The 17,982-nt window shown below is 42.3% G+C and overlaps 1 protein-coding gene across 1 annotated transcript in view; it reads left to right on the top strand.

Annotated features, from left to right (window-relative positions):
- Positions 1 to 270: 270 nt before the first annotated feature.
- LOC136713029 (delphilin) overlaps positions 271 to 17,982 on the top strand; it is a 63,048-nt gene continuing 45,336 nt past the window's right edge. The window contains exons 1-3 of the mRNA XM_066689921.1: positions 271 to 516; positions 851 to 1,189; positions 3,123 to 3,277. Coding sequence (XP_066546018.1) covers positions 271 to 516; positions 851 to 1,189; positions 3,123 to 3,277 — 740 coding nt within the window. The remainder of the gene's footprint in view (positions 517 to 850; positions 1,190 to 3,122; positions 3,278 to 17,982) is intronic.

Raw genomic sequence — 17,982 nt, forward strand, 5'->3', positions numbered from 1 at the left:
GGTTCCCTCAGTTGTAATTCATGTGACCCTTGCTGGCTTCCTACCCCCAATATGAAATGGCACAGCTAGTGCCATATATACGTACTGGCATAGAGAATGGGCTGTGACAGCGTACACTGGACAGTCTGGGCCGGTAAAACAGACTGTTGACAATGTATGTGTGACTGTTGTTGTGACAATGTATTGTAGTGTGTGAGTGTGACATTATACTGTACAGTATATTTTCACTGTACTTACAGTGTGTTCTTCTTTGCCTGAACAGTCCTGACCATGCCAGCCTCCAACCAGGGCTGGCCGGAGGAGTTTGGCTTCCGACTGGGTGGCACCGGGCCCAGCTACATCCTGTCTGTGGAGGAGGGCAGCAGCGCCCATGTGGCCGGGCTGCAGCCGGGAGACCAGGTGCTGGAGATCGAAGGGCAGAATGTGTCCTCGCTGGGCACCCAGGCTCTTGTCACCCTGGCACAGAAGCAGAAGAACGTGCCACCCAGTATTGGGGTTGTGTCCCGCATCCAACAGGTCTGAGTCTCCCTCCTCCTTCACTGAGCAATCAGAAGTTCTTGTACAGAGTTGCATGTCTCAGGGTGCTTTACAAAATCAGCATAAGAAAAAATACAAATTCTAATCCTGGTCAAAAGGGATGGTCTTCATTCTGGTTTTGAATAGTGAGATAGAAGAGATACCCCTGAGGTCTTGACAGAGAGAATTCAGAAGCCTGGAGTGAGCGTGCACCAAATGGTCCTATAAGAGGATATGCAGAGTACATTTTTGTGATTCCTGACATATGTCCAAATATTCTTATTGCCGCGTGGAGGTGTCTTCTTGTCAGTGATTTCTGTGTGTCTTGTCACAGATGGACATCACCCCGGGGCCAGACGGGCGCTTTGGCTTCACCATTGTGGGAGACTGCCCCCTGCTAGTGGAGGACTGCCTGGCCAGCTCGCCAGCGGGGCGCTGCGGGCTGCGGGCGGGGGACTACGTGCTGGAGGTGAACGGCATCCCGGTGAAGCAGCACGAGACGGCAGCCGCCATGATCAAGGCCTCGCAGGGCCGCACCCTCCGCCTGGGCGTGCTCTGCCTGGGCCACCGGCAGAAGCGGGCGAGGGAAGGGGGCAGCGTGAGGGACTCCCAGCAGGGCGGGGAAAGCGTGCGGCAGGACCGCAAACACAAGGCCCTGGAGTTCAACAAGAAGGTGAGAGAGACAGGGAAATTGAGAGCTCCAATCTGCAGTTACTTCAAAGTTTACTGTAGTATATCCATAGTTTAGCCAACAGTTAACTGTTCTTATAGAACAAACCATACATTTTTTATATATGGTAGATGATGCATGATCTTTATGATTTTCATATTCTTAAATATATACACTTCATATACCCTTTAATGTATATATATATATATATATATATATATACACTCACCTAAAGGATTATTAGGAACACCTGTTCAATTTCTCATTAATGCAATTATCTAACCAACCAATCACATGGCAGTTGCTTCAATGCATTTAGGGGTGTGGTCCTGGTCAAGACAATCTCCTGAACTCCAAACTGAATGTCTGAATGGGAAAGAAAGGTGATTTAAGCAATTTTGAGCGTGGCATGTTTGTTGGTGCCAGACGGGCCGGTCTGAGTATTTCACAATCTGCTCAGTTACTGGGATTTTCACGCACAACCATTTCTAGGGTTTACAAAGAATGGTGTGAAAAGGGAAAAACATCCAGTATGCGGCAGTCCTGTGGGCGAAAATGCCTTGTTGATGCTAGAGGTCAGAGGAGAATGGGCCGACAGATTCAAGCTGATAGAAGAGCAACTTTGACTGAAATAACCACTCGTTACAACTGAGGTATGCAGCAAAGCATTTGTGAAGCCACAACACGTACAACCTTGAGGCGGATGGGCTACAACAGCAGAAGACCCCACCGGGTACCACTCATCTCCACTACAAATAGGAAAAAGAGGCTACAATTTGCACAAGCTCACCAAAATTGGACAGTTGAAGACTGGAAAAATGTTGCCTGGTCTGATGAGTCTCGATTTCTGTTGAGACATTCAGATGGTAGAGTCAGAATTTGGCATAAAAAGAATGAGAACATGGATCCATCATGCCTTGTTACCACTGTGCAGGCTGGTGGTGGTGGTGTAATGGTGTGGGGGATGTTTTCTTGGCACACTTTAGGCCCCTCAGTGCCAACTGGGCATCGTTTAAATGCCACGGCCTACCTGAGCATTGTTTCTGACCATGTCCATCCCTTTATGACCACCATGTACCCATCCTCTGATGGCTACTTCCAGCAGGATAATGCACCATGTCACAAAGGTCCAATCATTTCAAATTGGTTTCTTGAACATGACAATGAGTTCACTGTACTAAACTGGCCCCCACAGTCACCAGATCTCAACCCAATAGAGCATCTCTGGGATGTGGTGGAACGGGAGCTTCGTGCCCTGGATGTGCATCCCACAAATCTCCATCAACTGCAAGATGCTATCCTATCAATATGGGCCAACATTTCTAAAGAATGCTTTCAGCACCTTGTTGAATCAATGCCACGTAGAATCAAGGCAGTTCTGAAGGCGAAAGGGGGTCAAACACAGTATTAGTATGGTGTTCCTAATAATCCTTTAGGTGAGTGTATATATATATATATATATATATATAAAACATAGCTTCATCTGTAATCCGTACTTATTTTTGGACAATTAATCTCACCGTATGTTTTGAATTTATGAATAAATATATAGATGACAGACTGACATATATTTGAAATATATACCATATGTTTTAAATATACAAAAGGGGGGCACTTTTGATGTATGAAAAAGTGAAGGATCATATGTCATCTACCACATATTAAAAATGCATATTTGTTTCATAAAGTTGAAATCCTGGTAAAGCATTGAGAGATATAGTAAATCATGATGCACACCATTGAAAATGACCAAATGACGGCAATAAACTTTCATAAGGGTAATGAATCAGGAAATATTGATAGCAGGGCAGGGGACATAACCTCTGGACCCTGTGCAGTGAGTAGATCAGTTCAGTGCAACAGTTGTTCAGGCTGTTAAAGCTGTTTTTAGTCACATTATTGAAAGTGGCTGTGTGCGGCTGTGCTTGTCTCCCAGATCGAGGAGGTTCTGGGGGAGCAGCCCGAGGTGAAGGAGAAGCTGTTTGCCATTCTGAAGCAGTATGCGGCCGAGAGGAAGGTGGAGTGCCTGGCCGCTGCTCTCCCCGACATCCTGAACGAAGAGACTCACCACCAGCTCATCGACAACATCAGGTACCCGCCAGAGCCCACTCCAGTGGCTGGTCACACCCCGGCCCACAATCCCCCTTATCCCCATTCGTTCTTCAGCCAACGTCTGCATCCTGCCTCCTTGCCCAGCACCTCATTACCCTCCGTTATGGAACAAACTTATAGTCTTATTAAATGGTAGATGATGTATGATTTCCCTTGATCTTATATATCTTTTACTCTGGAAACATTTATTTTGTATATGGCGGAAACTGATGGTAGAAATGAATCTCACTACATATTTTTAACATAAAGACAATTACAGACCACAATCATTTGAAAATATATTAAAAATAAAGAAGAACAATACCACAAAATGGGCCAGTTTTGGTATATGTAAATATGAATCCTATATCATCTACCACATCTGATCAAATATGATTCTTCCGCAAAGACTAAGAGAGAGACTTGGAGAATGCAAACTATTACATATTACTGCTAATTCTCAGCCTCAAACCTCAAGCTATGCACACGGTTTCAGTAACGCAGCTGCTGTACTTTCTGATGAACTGGACTCCACAGGCACAGCACATGTCTTGCAAAGGCTGCTGTTTCCATAGGGAGAGGGAGTTAAAAAGAAGATCAACTGCCAGAGAGTGACATCACAGAGCCAGCAGTCTCGAGCCACCCCACGTTCATATTTTTAATCTTTAAATTTATGCTACAATGTGTGGGGAATTTTTTTTTTTTCAAAAACAGTATATGAAGTTGATCCAAAAAAAGAGAAGAAAGGTTTGGTATTAATATTTACACTCATCAGAGCCTACCCTCTTTCCTTTGAAGATCTTTACATGAGATCTTTCCTTCACATGTGTGCCTTCTTTACCACACAGATACAGACATGTGAACCCGAAAAACATTAACATGCAAATGCTGACGGTTTTAAAAACAGACACTAGCCCCTATGCTGATTTTCCTCAGGTGTTCTATAGTTCTATATATTTTGTATGCAGGGAAATCTTTTTTCTTTTGTTTTGATCTGATTTGTCACTCTGTACTTTATGATTTCCTTCCAAAGACAGTTTCATGTTTTCAGTTTTTTAGTTTTTATTCAAATTTGCAAGCTAACTCTCTCCAAGTGGGCACTGGCAGTAAATAATTGACTTTGATAGGTTTTAATATGTGAGGGGCTCGACAGATCAAAAAGGCTGGAGAGAGGGTTGGGAATTCTGAATCTCAGCTTCTGCTGTCTGTGCTGCGTAAGTGCTTGCTGTGCAGATAGAGACGTCATCCAGTAAAAATGCCCCTGCATGATTGGACCTCATTAATGCAATTTACATCCTCTATATGTATAAAAATCTCCATAAGGAACACACCATATGTAATCTATTAATGTGAAGCAATTCAAGAATCTCTGACTGAAGGATTGACAGAAACAGCAGCGTAGCACATTATGAATAATACCTAATTGGTGTAGTTTACAGGGCTGGCTGAATGCCAAATAAGAGGTCTGTCATTTTGATTGGAATTGCTGTCAGACGTGCTGTTAAACTCGCAAAAGTTCCACACAGCAAATATGTGCATTAACATGTCAGTGTATGCTTGTGCAATGAGCTTCATCCATGCTTGGATGTGCGTCCAGTATCTCTCCTACGTCTCTGCTGTAGATACTGCACCAGGTTTCAATTGCCCTTTAGCTTCGCCTGGCTCGGTGGGGTAGGGTTCATTTGTTTATTTTTTCTCCAAGGCAAAAATATTCATGGTCACACGTAGGAGGAACTCTGTAAAAATTTACATGATTTATATGCTGCATAGAAATCGCCAGTTTGGCCTTAAAACTGTATCTCTCAGAGCCATTCCAGTACCTGGGTCTCCAGCTGGGGTAGGAACTGGTCCCTTTCAAATTTCACATCTATAATGAAAGCTGTTCCTTGGCCTGATTTATAGAAGGTATTGATGCTGAGATTTGTCTGGTGTTTGTTCAGCAGGGACTACACACTCTGTACACTCTGCAAACCAAGTCTGCTTGTATAAATGCAGTGAATTGCATTCTTAATAAAACAAACGACAAGAATACTGTCCTTGACATGAGTATACATTAATGTACTCCACCACCCAGAATTGTAAAATCCAGATTATCTCTGTGGCTAAAATATATAGCACTAAATCTGACCCAATGCATACGCCATTTAGGAGCCTGTAAATCCAGCACTTGGATCAGAGGGAACTAATGTCACTTTCTAAATATATGTACCACCAGGAGTTTTTTGTCCTGTGGTAGTACTCTTTAGCTCCTCTATCATTGTCTGTACACTGGAGCCAGTGCAGTTTAGGGTCAGTCAGTTTAGTTTTTTTGTAGTTATATTTTGTATCCCTGCTGACACTTTTGGGTTGTCGCCCCCATTTTGCCAAATAATAGATCCACTTCAGTGGCGGCACAGTGATAGATGGTTGCTGTCAGGGCTGTTCAGCACGGAGGCCGCGGGATCCCGTCCATTTGAGTGCTGCTGGAGAAATGCCTTGAGCCCGCGCAGCCCGGTTTGTTCAATATACTCCTGGTTCTTATCACACAGTCCAAGCCGTGCATGTGAGAAACATGGGGCTCAACAAAGCAAGGCGCACGCCTCTGTCCGCACTTTCATTTCGTGTCCCCACCCACACTCCGCTGCTCTCAAGCAGCAGTGACATTCCCATAATGCAGTACCATGTGCTTATCTTTTTTCCTGCAAATAATTACTTTGCTAGCGACACAACACTTTCTCACTTTAAAATGTGACAAGCCACCTATTCACAGCTTTGCCTTTCTCACTTTCTGAACTGGGACTAGGAGGAAGAGAGAGCAGAATTGTGTTGCTCCAACTGCCTGACAATTAGGTAATATCACTTTACAGGAGTTAAAGTGGCTGTTTATGCACAAACAGCTTATGTCCAGAACACTCATTAGAAGCTGTGAAAGACAACTCCCAGAGTGAGTGTCCCCTCAACAGGAAACTTCCATAGGTAATGTTCTGTCATTGTGCTGCTGTACCAGGTGTCCTCCTTTGCCTAAAGGATACAAAACTGCTACAGCACCTTCTGTGTTCTGTGCACACATAGGTATTTGATTATTATCGTGGGTAGTGTTATGTTGATAATAGGTGTACAGGTCTTTTGGATTCCTTTTCTACAATCCCTCTGGTTCAACAAGTGTTTGTTGTGTGTGTTTCAAGTATTCCACCATTGCTTACGAAGTGCCTTGAGATGTTTGCTCTGCATTGGCTCTCCACCTTCCTCTCCTTCTTTTCATTTCATATCCCACACTTTCTGCTCACCCTATCTAGTCCACTTCTCTGACTGAATAAGATCCCATTTGGTCACAGTGTTCAGTACAGGGATGGGGACTTTATCTCTGGTGGGGGAATAAGCAATGGAGAAAAATGGTCTCTCTGATTATCTATCCTGACCATTGTCTAGCCAGCTTTTCTGATACAAATTGTGATAAAACTCAGATTTTTTTTCTGGCTGCCACATGTTTGTGATCCTCATACAGAGCTAAAGCATTAAAACATATATTTGAATGTGGGTTGACAGCACAGTGTACGTGCACTTTTTTTTAAGAAAATCTGTGTTTGATATGCCTGTGTATATCAAACTCTTCTGCTGGGAAAAGCATATGAACAAGTAGCAAGTGTGATCTGGTGTTATGTTAAAATGTATTTGTTTGATTTCTGTTTCAGACTGTCTTTGAACGCAATGTGGAAGGGAAAGTGTCATAGAAGTGGCCTATTTGGGATGCCTAATGAATAAAAGCTTGCTCCAATACAGATAGATTTCAGTGTAATGTGAGTTTCAAGACAAACTGAAATGTAGAGAACTTACTATTCATAATATATTGGGCTTATAGCTTTATACAACGTGACTGGTAGAGGATTATTGCATTATAAAGGTGAATGGTACAGAGGACTTAGTTTACAATGGTTTATAGAAAATGTAACACAGAGAATAATGCAAAATCATATAGTGAAGAAAACAGCATGAAATTAAATGGTTACAGCAGCAAATTAATTGCATGAATGTAGTAGAAACAAGAATGAAACAAAACATTATGTGGCTCTGTATAGTGTTGGATATTTGACTGCTTGTGAAAAATGACATCTCGGGTCACTTGAAGGATGCTGAATCGATTCTAAGTCTGCATTTGTTGGCTGTAAATTCTTCACCGACTCTCTAATGTACAGGGAGATTAGAAAGTATTGCAATCAACCTCACAGCAGTATATCTCCCTAACCATGTGTTCAGTTCACTGGAAATTCACTGTGTACTCAGAAGGGATTGTGGGTATTTTACTGGTACTGGGAAATTCAGTAGTGGGTCGATGAGGAGATGTATAATACTGTGCAAAAGTTTTCAGCAGGTGTGAAAAAATGCTGTAAAATAAGAATACTTTTAAAAATAGACAAGTTAATTGATTATATTTATCAATTAACTAAATGCAAAGTGAGTGAACAGAAGAAAAATCTACGTCAAATCCATATTTGGTGTGACCACCCTTTGCCTTCAAAACAGCATCAATTCTTCTAGGTACACTTGTACAAAGTCAGGGATTTTGTAGGCATATAGTCAGTGTATGATTAAACAATTATACCAAACAGGTGCTAATGATCATCAATTCAATATGTAGGTTGAAACACAATCATTAACTGAAACAGAACCAGCTGTGTAGGAGGAATAAAACTGGGTGAGGAACAACCAAACTCTGCTAACAAGGTGAGGTTGCTGAAGACAGTTTACTGTCAAAAGTCATACACCATGGCAAGACTGAGCACAGCAACAAGACACAGGGTAGTTATACTGCATCAGCAAGGTCTCTCCCAGGCAGAAATGTAAAGGCAGACAGGGGTTTCCAGATGTGCTGTCCAAGCTCTATGAAGAAGCACAAAGAAACGGGCAACGTTGAGGACCGTAGACGCAGTGGTCGGCCAAGGAAACCTACTGCAGCAGATGAAAGACACATCACTTCCCTTCACAATCGGAAGATGTCCAGCAGTGCCATCAGCTCAGAATTGGCAGAAAACAGTGGGACCCTGGTACACCCATCTACTGTCTGGAGAAGTCTGGTCAGAAGTGGCCTTCATGGAAGACTTGCAGCCAAAAAGCCATACCTTCGACATGACAACAAGGCCAAGCGACTCAACTATGAATAAAAACGCAGGAACTGGGGTGCAGAAAAATGGCAGCAGGCACTCTGGACTGATGAGTCAAAAATTGAAATATTTGGCTGTAGCAGAAGGCAGTTTGTTCGCCGAAGGGCTGGAGAGCGGTACACGAATGAGTGTCTGCAGGCAACAGTGAAGCATGGTGGAGGTTCCTTGCAAGTTTGGGGCTGCATTTCTGCAAATGGAGTTGGGGATTTGATCAGAATTAATGGTCTCCTCATTGCTGAGAAGTACAGGCAGATACTTATCCATCATGCAATACCATCAGGGAGGCATCTGATTGGCCCCAAATTTATTCTGCAGCATGACAACGACCCCAAACATACAGCGACAGTCATTAAGAACTATCTTCAGCATAAAGAAGAACAAGGAGTCCTGGAAGTGACAGAGCCCTGATCTCAACATCGAGTATGTCTGGGATTACATGAAGAGAGAGAAGCAGCTGAGGCTGCCTAAATCCACAGAAGAACTGTGGTTATTTCTCCAAGATGTTTGGGCCAACCTACCTGCCGAATTCTTTCATAAACTGTGTGCAAGTGTACCTAGAAGAATTGATGCTGTTTTGAAGGCAAAGGGTGGTCACATCAAATATTGATTTGATGTAGATTTTTCTTCTGTTCAGTCACTTTGCATTTAGTTAATTGATAATTATAATCTATTAACATGTCTATTTTTGAAAGTATTCTTACTTTACAGCATTTTTTCACACCTGCCGAAAACCTTTGCACAGGAATTTATACACGCACACATGCATACACCCCCAGAAGTGGGAGGGGGGAACAATTATCTATAAATGAATAGCCTAAGGCTTGAATAAGTAAACTCATGCATTGTACTTTAAAGACACTACCAATTGCATTCCCATGATCCCTGCTGTTTACCCCTGGGATTTCAACTGGTTACGCAGAGGTGTTTGTAACCGTTTCTGCACCCCCTGTATGACAAGCTGTATCGAGGTCTGAAGCGGCTAGTGGGGGAGGGAGAGAGAGATTTATTTTTAAGTGTGTGTATTAAAGGTGTCATTCAAGGTCAAATGTCTCTATCACAGCAGCAGGACTTTGCAATGTCACCAATACTGGTGTCTTGATCCTCTTTTTGGGGATTTCCCAGGATTTGAGGGGGATTTTGCTGTTTCTCCTCATTAAACAGCCGCTGGGGACGGGATGAGGAGCAAGACGAGGTGAAGGCTGACAGAGGCTGGAGGGGAAATATAAAATAGGGTATCCAGTAGGAATACTGACTCCAGCACAATGAGAGACAGTTCACTTTTTTTTGTGTGGTGGGGTTGTCTTCCAGCTTAGGTGGCCGTGAGGTATTGTGCAGGAGGGAGAGAGCAGGGAATTGTAGGTGGAGATGCAGAGAAAGGGACTGAGAATGAGAGAGGGGGCAGAAGCTGGAATAAGAGATGCCCAGAGAGACCACGATTAAGACGAGAGACAGAGACAGGCAAGAAGTGAGAAAGATATATATGTATTGTCTGTATAGTGTTTATTTACTGAACTTTTGTTTGTTTTATTATTTGTTTTGTAAAAAAAAAAAAAAAAAAAAAAGCTTTGGCAATACATGTACACTGCTGTTATGCCAATAAAGCAAATTTAAATGACTCTTTGCTGAAATAGTTTTCCACACTTTCCTGGAGATCCTCAGTCCAATTAGTTTTGATTGCTCACCCCAAAAGTAGTAATTTCTGAAGTCTGGGAACACCATTCATTGCTCAACTCACTTGAGAGATGAAGGGAATTCAGTAAGATTAGAAAATTAACAACACAAATATAGGATCACTGACTTTACCCATCATATACATTTTTATAGTGGTGACTTATACATAGGGGCCTGCACTTTCCATGGCTTGAATTTTCAACACAGGGGCCCTACTTTTACAACCTAATGGATTGGTGCTCTCCAGGATCAGTGTTGGATATCCTGACTTTACAGTAAGGCTGGGCAGAAGAGCAAGAATGAAAGATAAAGAAAGACAGACAGTGAATAGTTAAACTGTGATAGAGGAGGAAGGTATACCCTAAGACTAAGTGTGTTACAAGGAGAGAAGCGTCTACAGTAAGACTGGGTGGCAGAGGCAGTGAGATGGTCGGGTAGAAGAAGTGATGTCATACCCAACAGTGAGGGGCTGAGCTGTGTCTGTGGAGGATTAGTCTCTATTGGAGTGGAGACGGCAAGAGACCAGCAAAGGCCATCTGCTACCGGCAGACATCCCTAATCCACACCTCCTGCCAGGGTCTGCCCAGGCATGAAACTGACTAATGTAGGCACTCTTGTGGCCTTTAAAGGATTCTCATGGATAAAAAAGGAAACATAGTATCAAGGGTATATCACCAATTGTGTGGAAAGCCTATAGCAAATTCTTTTGACTGCACCGCTGTTTTTGGATTACGAGGTTCTGTTAGTGACAAAAACGTCCCCTCAGCTAACCTGTCTCCATTCAAAAGTCAAGAAGCATGAAGCTGTAAGTCGAAATTCTAGCATAAGGAATCCAATCTGTACGATTTATTACAGCCATGCACTGCCAAGCATGTTCTACATTCCGGTTTATTCCATAATCCCTCCTTCAAGTATTTTGTGCCGTGTTTTGGAAAATGCAAAAACAAGGCTGTTGGTCCAATAGATAATCATGCAGAGATGAGCTTCTCTCAATAGATTTGAAAAAGAATGTTGTGCTCTAGAATCGCTGGGTTGATCCTTTTGTGTATACAAGGGCAAGATATTACAGTACACGAGAATACATATCATTTTGGAAGGTGCTGGGTATTTCTTAAATATGGGAAAGAAAATGTGAAGTTGTAGCTTCAGTAATCCAAGATAATGCAGTTGCTCTGAACACTCATTATGCTATAATAGAATCACTATCTACAGACAATGTACTGACAGGGCTATAGCACCTACCAGATACATCAACCACTAATACCTGTCAGTTACCTGGGGGAGAAAATTACATATGTAACACTTCTCTGCCCTAAAACAATTTTCTAGTGAAATTGAGCTTATCAAATTAACTGTCACTGATCTAGGTTTGAAATTTTGTTTGTATCTTTCTCTGTGCAATTCTCATCTTTCGAAAGTTCTTGTTTTATATTCAGCTTTGACTTTCCTTTGGTATTACAATGTGGTGGCAACACTGGGGTTTTCAGCCCTGCTCTTGGGATCTTTCTAACAGAGCAAATGAGATGCAGGTGCATAGTCCACAACTAGTGAGCATTTACAAAACAATGTGATCTGAACAAAATGGGTTATATGAAGTAGCTGAGTACAGGTGACAACAGTGTTTAGTTTTCAAAGCAGAGAGAGGGTTGTAGGGTCTACACGGTGCAGTAATGTGTGTTCAGTACAGTGCCGGTTTGTCTTGATAGTGTTGCATTGTCAGGTCCTGCTGACAGGTGTCAGTTGGATACAGATCCTTAGGGCTATAATTGCAAAGAAAACAAGCACCCACCATGTCTGTAACTTCCTGGTACGTCTCCCACCAGTGATGGGAATGGAAGGTGGAAGCCCAATTTGGAGTGACACAGATAACAGTAATGCACTTTTTTGTTTTTAATTGTTTTAAACTGACTCCTATGGCTCAGCTGCTTGTCGGCATTTTTTCTCAGCTGAAGTCGAAACAGGCGATACCGTACATCAGCAGCCTCGTGTTCCTCCCCAGGGACCCTCTCCATTCAGCTGATTGATGAGCCTAGGCCTGCAAGCAGACTTGTGAAAACAAGTGCATTTCTAATTAGAATCATGATAACTCATACATGAGCCAAGACGCGCGGGGGGAAGGTGGTGGTGGTGGGGGAGGGATAAATGGGCATCCTTCAGGTTTACTGATTACTTTGAAATTAAGTCTTAACTGTAGATTACTTTAGGGTGTCTGTCTGTACGAGCACCTCCAGAATGCTGCTGTTTCGTTGCTGTATAGATTGTACATTGATGTTTTATACCGTGGATGTGTTTTGGTGCTCGCCCAACCTGTCATGTATCTTGCTGTCCACGAGATCAGGCTTGATCGCTGTCATCTGATGGTGATTACTGTGTTGCTGTTGGGAGGAAAGGACTTATCCCGTCTGTACATCATCTGTTCCAAACCCTGCTTTACCTTACTGATTGTGGGACTGAGATTGTGGGCATTGAAGACTCTTTCAAAATGTGTGCACGCTTTCTCAGTGCGCAGGCAGAAGAGAGGGGACAGTGCTGAGTCCATGGCAATGCATGATTTGGCAAGAGACCGATGTTTTCTTGCCTAGCCCTTCCTGTTGGTGGGAGATCAGTTTCCCAGGGTCATGCTTGTGATATGATACACTGCTGCCTGCTAACAGTTGAAAGAAAGTCCTAAGGATGCCAGTTAGGACCAGGGCCATGGTGACAAACAAGAATGAATCTCAACGACATGATTTTTAAGAGCCATGAGTGAACTGCGCCCCCATCGTCTTTGTGTTTTCCTCTTTTCCATTATGATACAGATCGCACTGGAACAGCATGAATTCCATCAAGTGTGCCAAGTCCAACCATCACTAAAAAGAAGACCTTCTGGTTTGCAAACAGGAAGTTCATATAGAAACTGACAAATGCTGCATTTTCTCATTCTTCACTCACAGTTAATCGTTAATAGTGGTAACAACAACACCCAATTGGTTCAGTTTAGCAAAATACTTCAAGGAAGTAACTGAGAGAAGATGGGGACTGGCTGACATTGGTGACATTAACTTTTCACTTGATTGATTTCTCCAGTGGGAGCCAGCCATTGGAGCAGAGAGGTGGTCTCTCTTTGCCAGAACTGCCTCTCGCTTGCACTGGCACTAGTCATGTATATACAGTACAAATCCTGTATTTTAACAATTTGCATAACATATTTACATAAAGAAAAAAAAAAAAAGCAGCTGACTCCCTGGAGAATACAGCGGGGAGTCGGTACTTCAGTTTGCACCGTCTGTGTAGTAAAATACAAAACACATGCACACACAAACACACATTCGCAGAAGTCTCCCTAGATCGGCTATTTTTGGCTCCAATGGATTCCCTCCCGTTTATCCAGCTCTAAGCTCCTGTCACTTTTTTAATGTGCTGACATTTTTCTGTGGCCATTTGTATTCGGCGGCTATTGCAGAGACACGTGTGCTGCCAGACCGTCACAGCTGCTGCAGCCACCCTGTCTCCTCTCTCTGCAGTTTCAGGAGTCTGCACGGCGGCACACACATACATACACAGATAGAAATTCAGACCTGTCTATACATTTCAGGTCATTTTATCTCCAGCTGCGGATGATGAGAGATTGCAAGAGATGAACTGCCTGGGGTGAGTACTGACCGCCCTGTGGGTTGGAAGAGTTTTCTGTCTGGTGCCGGCCACTGTGGTCTCCAAGTCTGTATTGTCAAGGGAAGTTGTAGGGGTGTGCTGCTGCAGCTGTGCAGATAGGTGACTGCAGACTTGGGTAACCATTGCATGCACTTTGGTGTCTATTTGTACTACAGGAAAACAAGAACAGAAAAAAATCTAAAACAGATTTCTCTGTTCTTCATCTTTGCTTGTGCCACGTCTGGTTTTCCAGTGTGATATTTTTACCACAGATGAGAAATTGATAGGAAACTTGTTACAATAGGATGTTTTGGTTATTATGATCCTGACTCTGATTGTAACTGCAACCCAGACATTCTGGCTGCAAATAACGATGGGACACAGTGTCTGTAAGTTTAGCAGCAGGTCTGGAAAGGAATTCCTTAACAATTAAAATGGCTAATGATACTTTCTGAAGGTTTGTGTGAGCCTTGATTATTTTAGGGCTCGTTTTCATGGAGCTCGACTTACACAAAGAAGAAATTCTCCCTCTTTGTATTGATTCTCAAATTCTCTCGAACTGAGAGCCTGTTTACTGGTTCATGGGAAGCTGTCTGTTTTACAATCTACACAAAACCCATCCATTTGGTATTTTATAATTTGTTTTGGCAGGTATACGGAGAGCTGATTAGGATTTTAAATCACTCACACGTGTCTGCTCATCAGTTTATTCCTTCACGCCTAATGTGTTCAGGTTTTGGCCATAGGATAATTTCCCCAAATTCATCTTTGGTCCTCTGTCTTGCATCGTGCATTGAAGAACAAAGACACTGATGTTTATCATTGTGATTGCATTTCTACTGATGCTTTGTTTATTATCCACGACACTAACGCTTTACTGGTAACTGGTATCAGCGGTTCATTCTGCCAGAACCTGTACACAATGCAGTTGCACTGTTCTTTCCCTGGTGTCATGCATATCCCTGGGTTTGTACTAGACATGGATGCAGATCAGAGTTGGATTTCTTACAGTATTTATTTATTCTAGAACAACTGGGCTGCCATTCAAGGCTTAAAAACACTGCCAACAATCTGTACCTGCATCAAAAGATATAACTAGCTTTTAGAGATGGGTGATTTTTCAATAACGTAAAGCTGTAGTTTGTATATTTTGTTTTTTCCTCCAAAATATTGGACTCCACAGCTGTAGCCTGCTGTTTGTGAAATGTAGATTGGATTACTGTGATACCTGACAACATCGAAAATGACAGGCAGATAGGCTGTTTAGGAGAGAAATTGACCTTGAGGATGGTTTGTGTGTGATTGAGTAATGAGGGTCTGTGTGCGGTTTCCCTGCTAAAAGCTCTTTGAGAATCCACATTCACCTCAGCCAGGCAGACACTGTGGTGATGCAAAGGCAATGGTCTGTATTTGGCCAAGCTTTTGTCTTGTTTCAATGGGAAATAAAGCTTCAGCTACACCGATGAAAAGGCTTTTGTGTTCCTTTCTTTATCCCACTTTTTCACAATCAGTGTTGAGGAAAACTAATTACAATAAGAAAAATCCTTCCGAGTTCCACAACAGATATCCACTTTCATTGCTGATGAGCACAATTTTTGCCGTTGTCGCCGTTGTCGTTGTTTTGCGTGTTTGTGTCTTCGATTTGCTACCCGATCAGTGCAGTTATTGAACAGCTTTCGGTATCCTTGTGGCATTGCTGTGGGATGCAGACTGGAGCCCCTAGCAATGCCTCAGAGAGCTACACCCTTGGCATCTGCAGGGACTGAAAACCACCACGTTCCTAAAACAAACATAATTTAATTGCTTCAACGCCTGAATCTGCATTTCATGAGGCGTCACACTGTGCTTTTGTTATTGGCAAATATTGGCAGTTAATCTGAATTCAGTTTAGTGGGCCTTTCTTATTTATTTATATTAGGAGTGCAACATGCCACAAACCATGGGTAGTTTCACCTTTTTTGGCATCTCATGCTTACTTTACAATGAATAAGATGCATCAATGATTTTGGCACCTCCGCCCCATCCATATTTTTTTCCAGGGTCATTGGATCAGAACCGCAGGTGCCACTGGAATCCTGACCCGGACCTGAATGAGGAGCGTTAAGCTTCCCATCTCTGTCTATTCCAAAAGTATCTCTGGTTGAACTGAAACCTTTCACACTAATTGTAGGACTATAGCTTTCATCAGGATAAGTGAACTCACCTCTCTGACCCCTGACGTATTTCATTTGCATCTGTTTTCACTCCTAATAGAAACTCCTACCGATTATATAAGAATTAAACGTCATTAATGATCAACCTGGGCACTCGAGCAGAGCAGTCCAGAGCCATTTTGTTGATTATTTGTCATTTATTTGTTTAGTTCCAGTCCTGTTTACCTTGCTTTGCACATATTTTATGTTATCGCCTGTAAACCTAAAATGTAAAAGTCTCAGATAAGCCCACCTTATTATTACATTAAATTATTACAGGAAATTAATATTTGAGAGCGCCTGTCAGAACAAGAAACAGCAGTCACTGCGGCCCCTCAGGACGGGAGTCTGACCCTGCCCTGCAGAAAAGTGCAAAATTCTTTATAATGCCACAGGAAGACTGAGGGGAAATATCCCTATATGCTCTGTTCCTGTGAGAAATGGAGCTCATATAACCAATAACCATTTTCTTCCTTCAGGATTTATTATTTACAAGCTCAAGAAATAAATTGGTTTGTACAGTTTCCCCCTGGGACTGAGAATGGGGAAACAATAAAAAACTGACAGAAATAATACAAATTGGCCTAAATGCTTTGAGCATCGTAATTCTTTGTTTGTGTGGATAATTAGCTGAGTTTATTTTTTACTCTTACCCTGGTTTTACTGTTGGCAAAAGTCTTAACCTTGCCCTGGGGTTAATTTCAATGCCTTTTGTATGTTACTTTTGTCTGTCGTGTGCTCCCCAGCATTTTGAACCAGACACCAGCAATGAATAGTGTTGCTGTGCAGTGAGGTACAATATTGCAATTTTCCCGATATGGTCATAAGGGTAAATGTGTTCATCAACACAGCTTAGATGGAAGGACTGAGTACACTGCAAAAAATACAAGTCTTATCAAGTATATATGTCTTGTTTCCAGGCTATAAAAACTAACCATCCTTAAAATAAGATACATTTCCTTAACAAGCAAGATAATAACACTTGTTTCTAAGAAAATATGTCTTGAATATGTTGTATTTTGTCTTGTTCCATTGGCAGATTTTTTCACTTATTTCAAGCAAATTTCAAGAGGCAGTGTACTCCCTCTTTAAAATGGGGCATACCTACAAATCAATCTGCTGGTGTTGTCGAAATTATATTGCGAGTGAAGAGTTGATCCATTTTGCAGCTTTTTGAAATGTTAGACTGTATGGGAAGAGCGACGCAATTCAATCTGACATTACTTCACTTACTCTGTCCGGGGTTAGTTGCTGCACAGTCTTTTTTTCCCCTGTGTCTGGCCTAAATGACGATAGTTTTGACTCGAGAAGCAGCCTCTGCAGCTAGTGCCAGCAAGAAGCTCGGTTTGCTAACTGGTTTTGGGTGCGGTGTAAGTTACTGCAGGTGTCAATGGCTTAAAAATCGTAGGCTTTGTGTGAAAACAACAAATATTGAATGAATGGATGGAAAGTCGGGTGGGGAGGCAGCTGAATAGAGAGGTAATGAAGCTTGTGGCGGTGGTGTCTGGGGCTGAGACGCTATCTGAGCGAGGACATGTTATTTACCATAATGATTCCAGCTCATGAACTGTGCCTGTGATGTGCTGTAAGACATTGTACAAGGACTTATTAGAGGATTTCACTATCATATTTTTTTTTGCTTGGCAGTGGCGTCTGAATCAGCTTCCAGTGATGATTTACTCTTTTGTGATTATGTTTAACTTAATTTAATTGGGGCTCTCAGCTCCGGTGGCTGTATACCAGGAGAAAGGAGATTATCTCCCAGGTGTGGGGTATTTCTGCGGGGCAGTTATGCCATGAATGTGATTGATTGTCCACGTAGTTGTCCATAAATTTCACATGGTCAGAATTTGTTTAAATTACCATGTTGCCAATGGCATTTTTTTAAGCCTTTTTATTATTATTATTATTATTATTATTATTATTATTATTATTATTATTATTATTATTATTATTATTTTAAGAAAAATATTTATTGTGAGTCTTTATGGTGGAGGCAGAAGTACTGCAGAGTTGTTGAGTGTGGGGGCGGGAATGCCACTGTGTTGTCGAGCGGGGGGGGTGCTCCTGTAAA

Source organism: Amia ocellicauda, chromosome 17 (genome assembly GCF_036373705.1).
Source record: "Amia ocellicauda isolate fAmiCal2 chromosome 17, fAmiCal2.hap1, whole genome shotgun sequence".
NCBI lineage: Eukaryota > Metazoa > Chordata > Actinopteri > Amiiformes > Amiidae > Amia > Amia ocellicauda.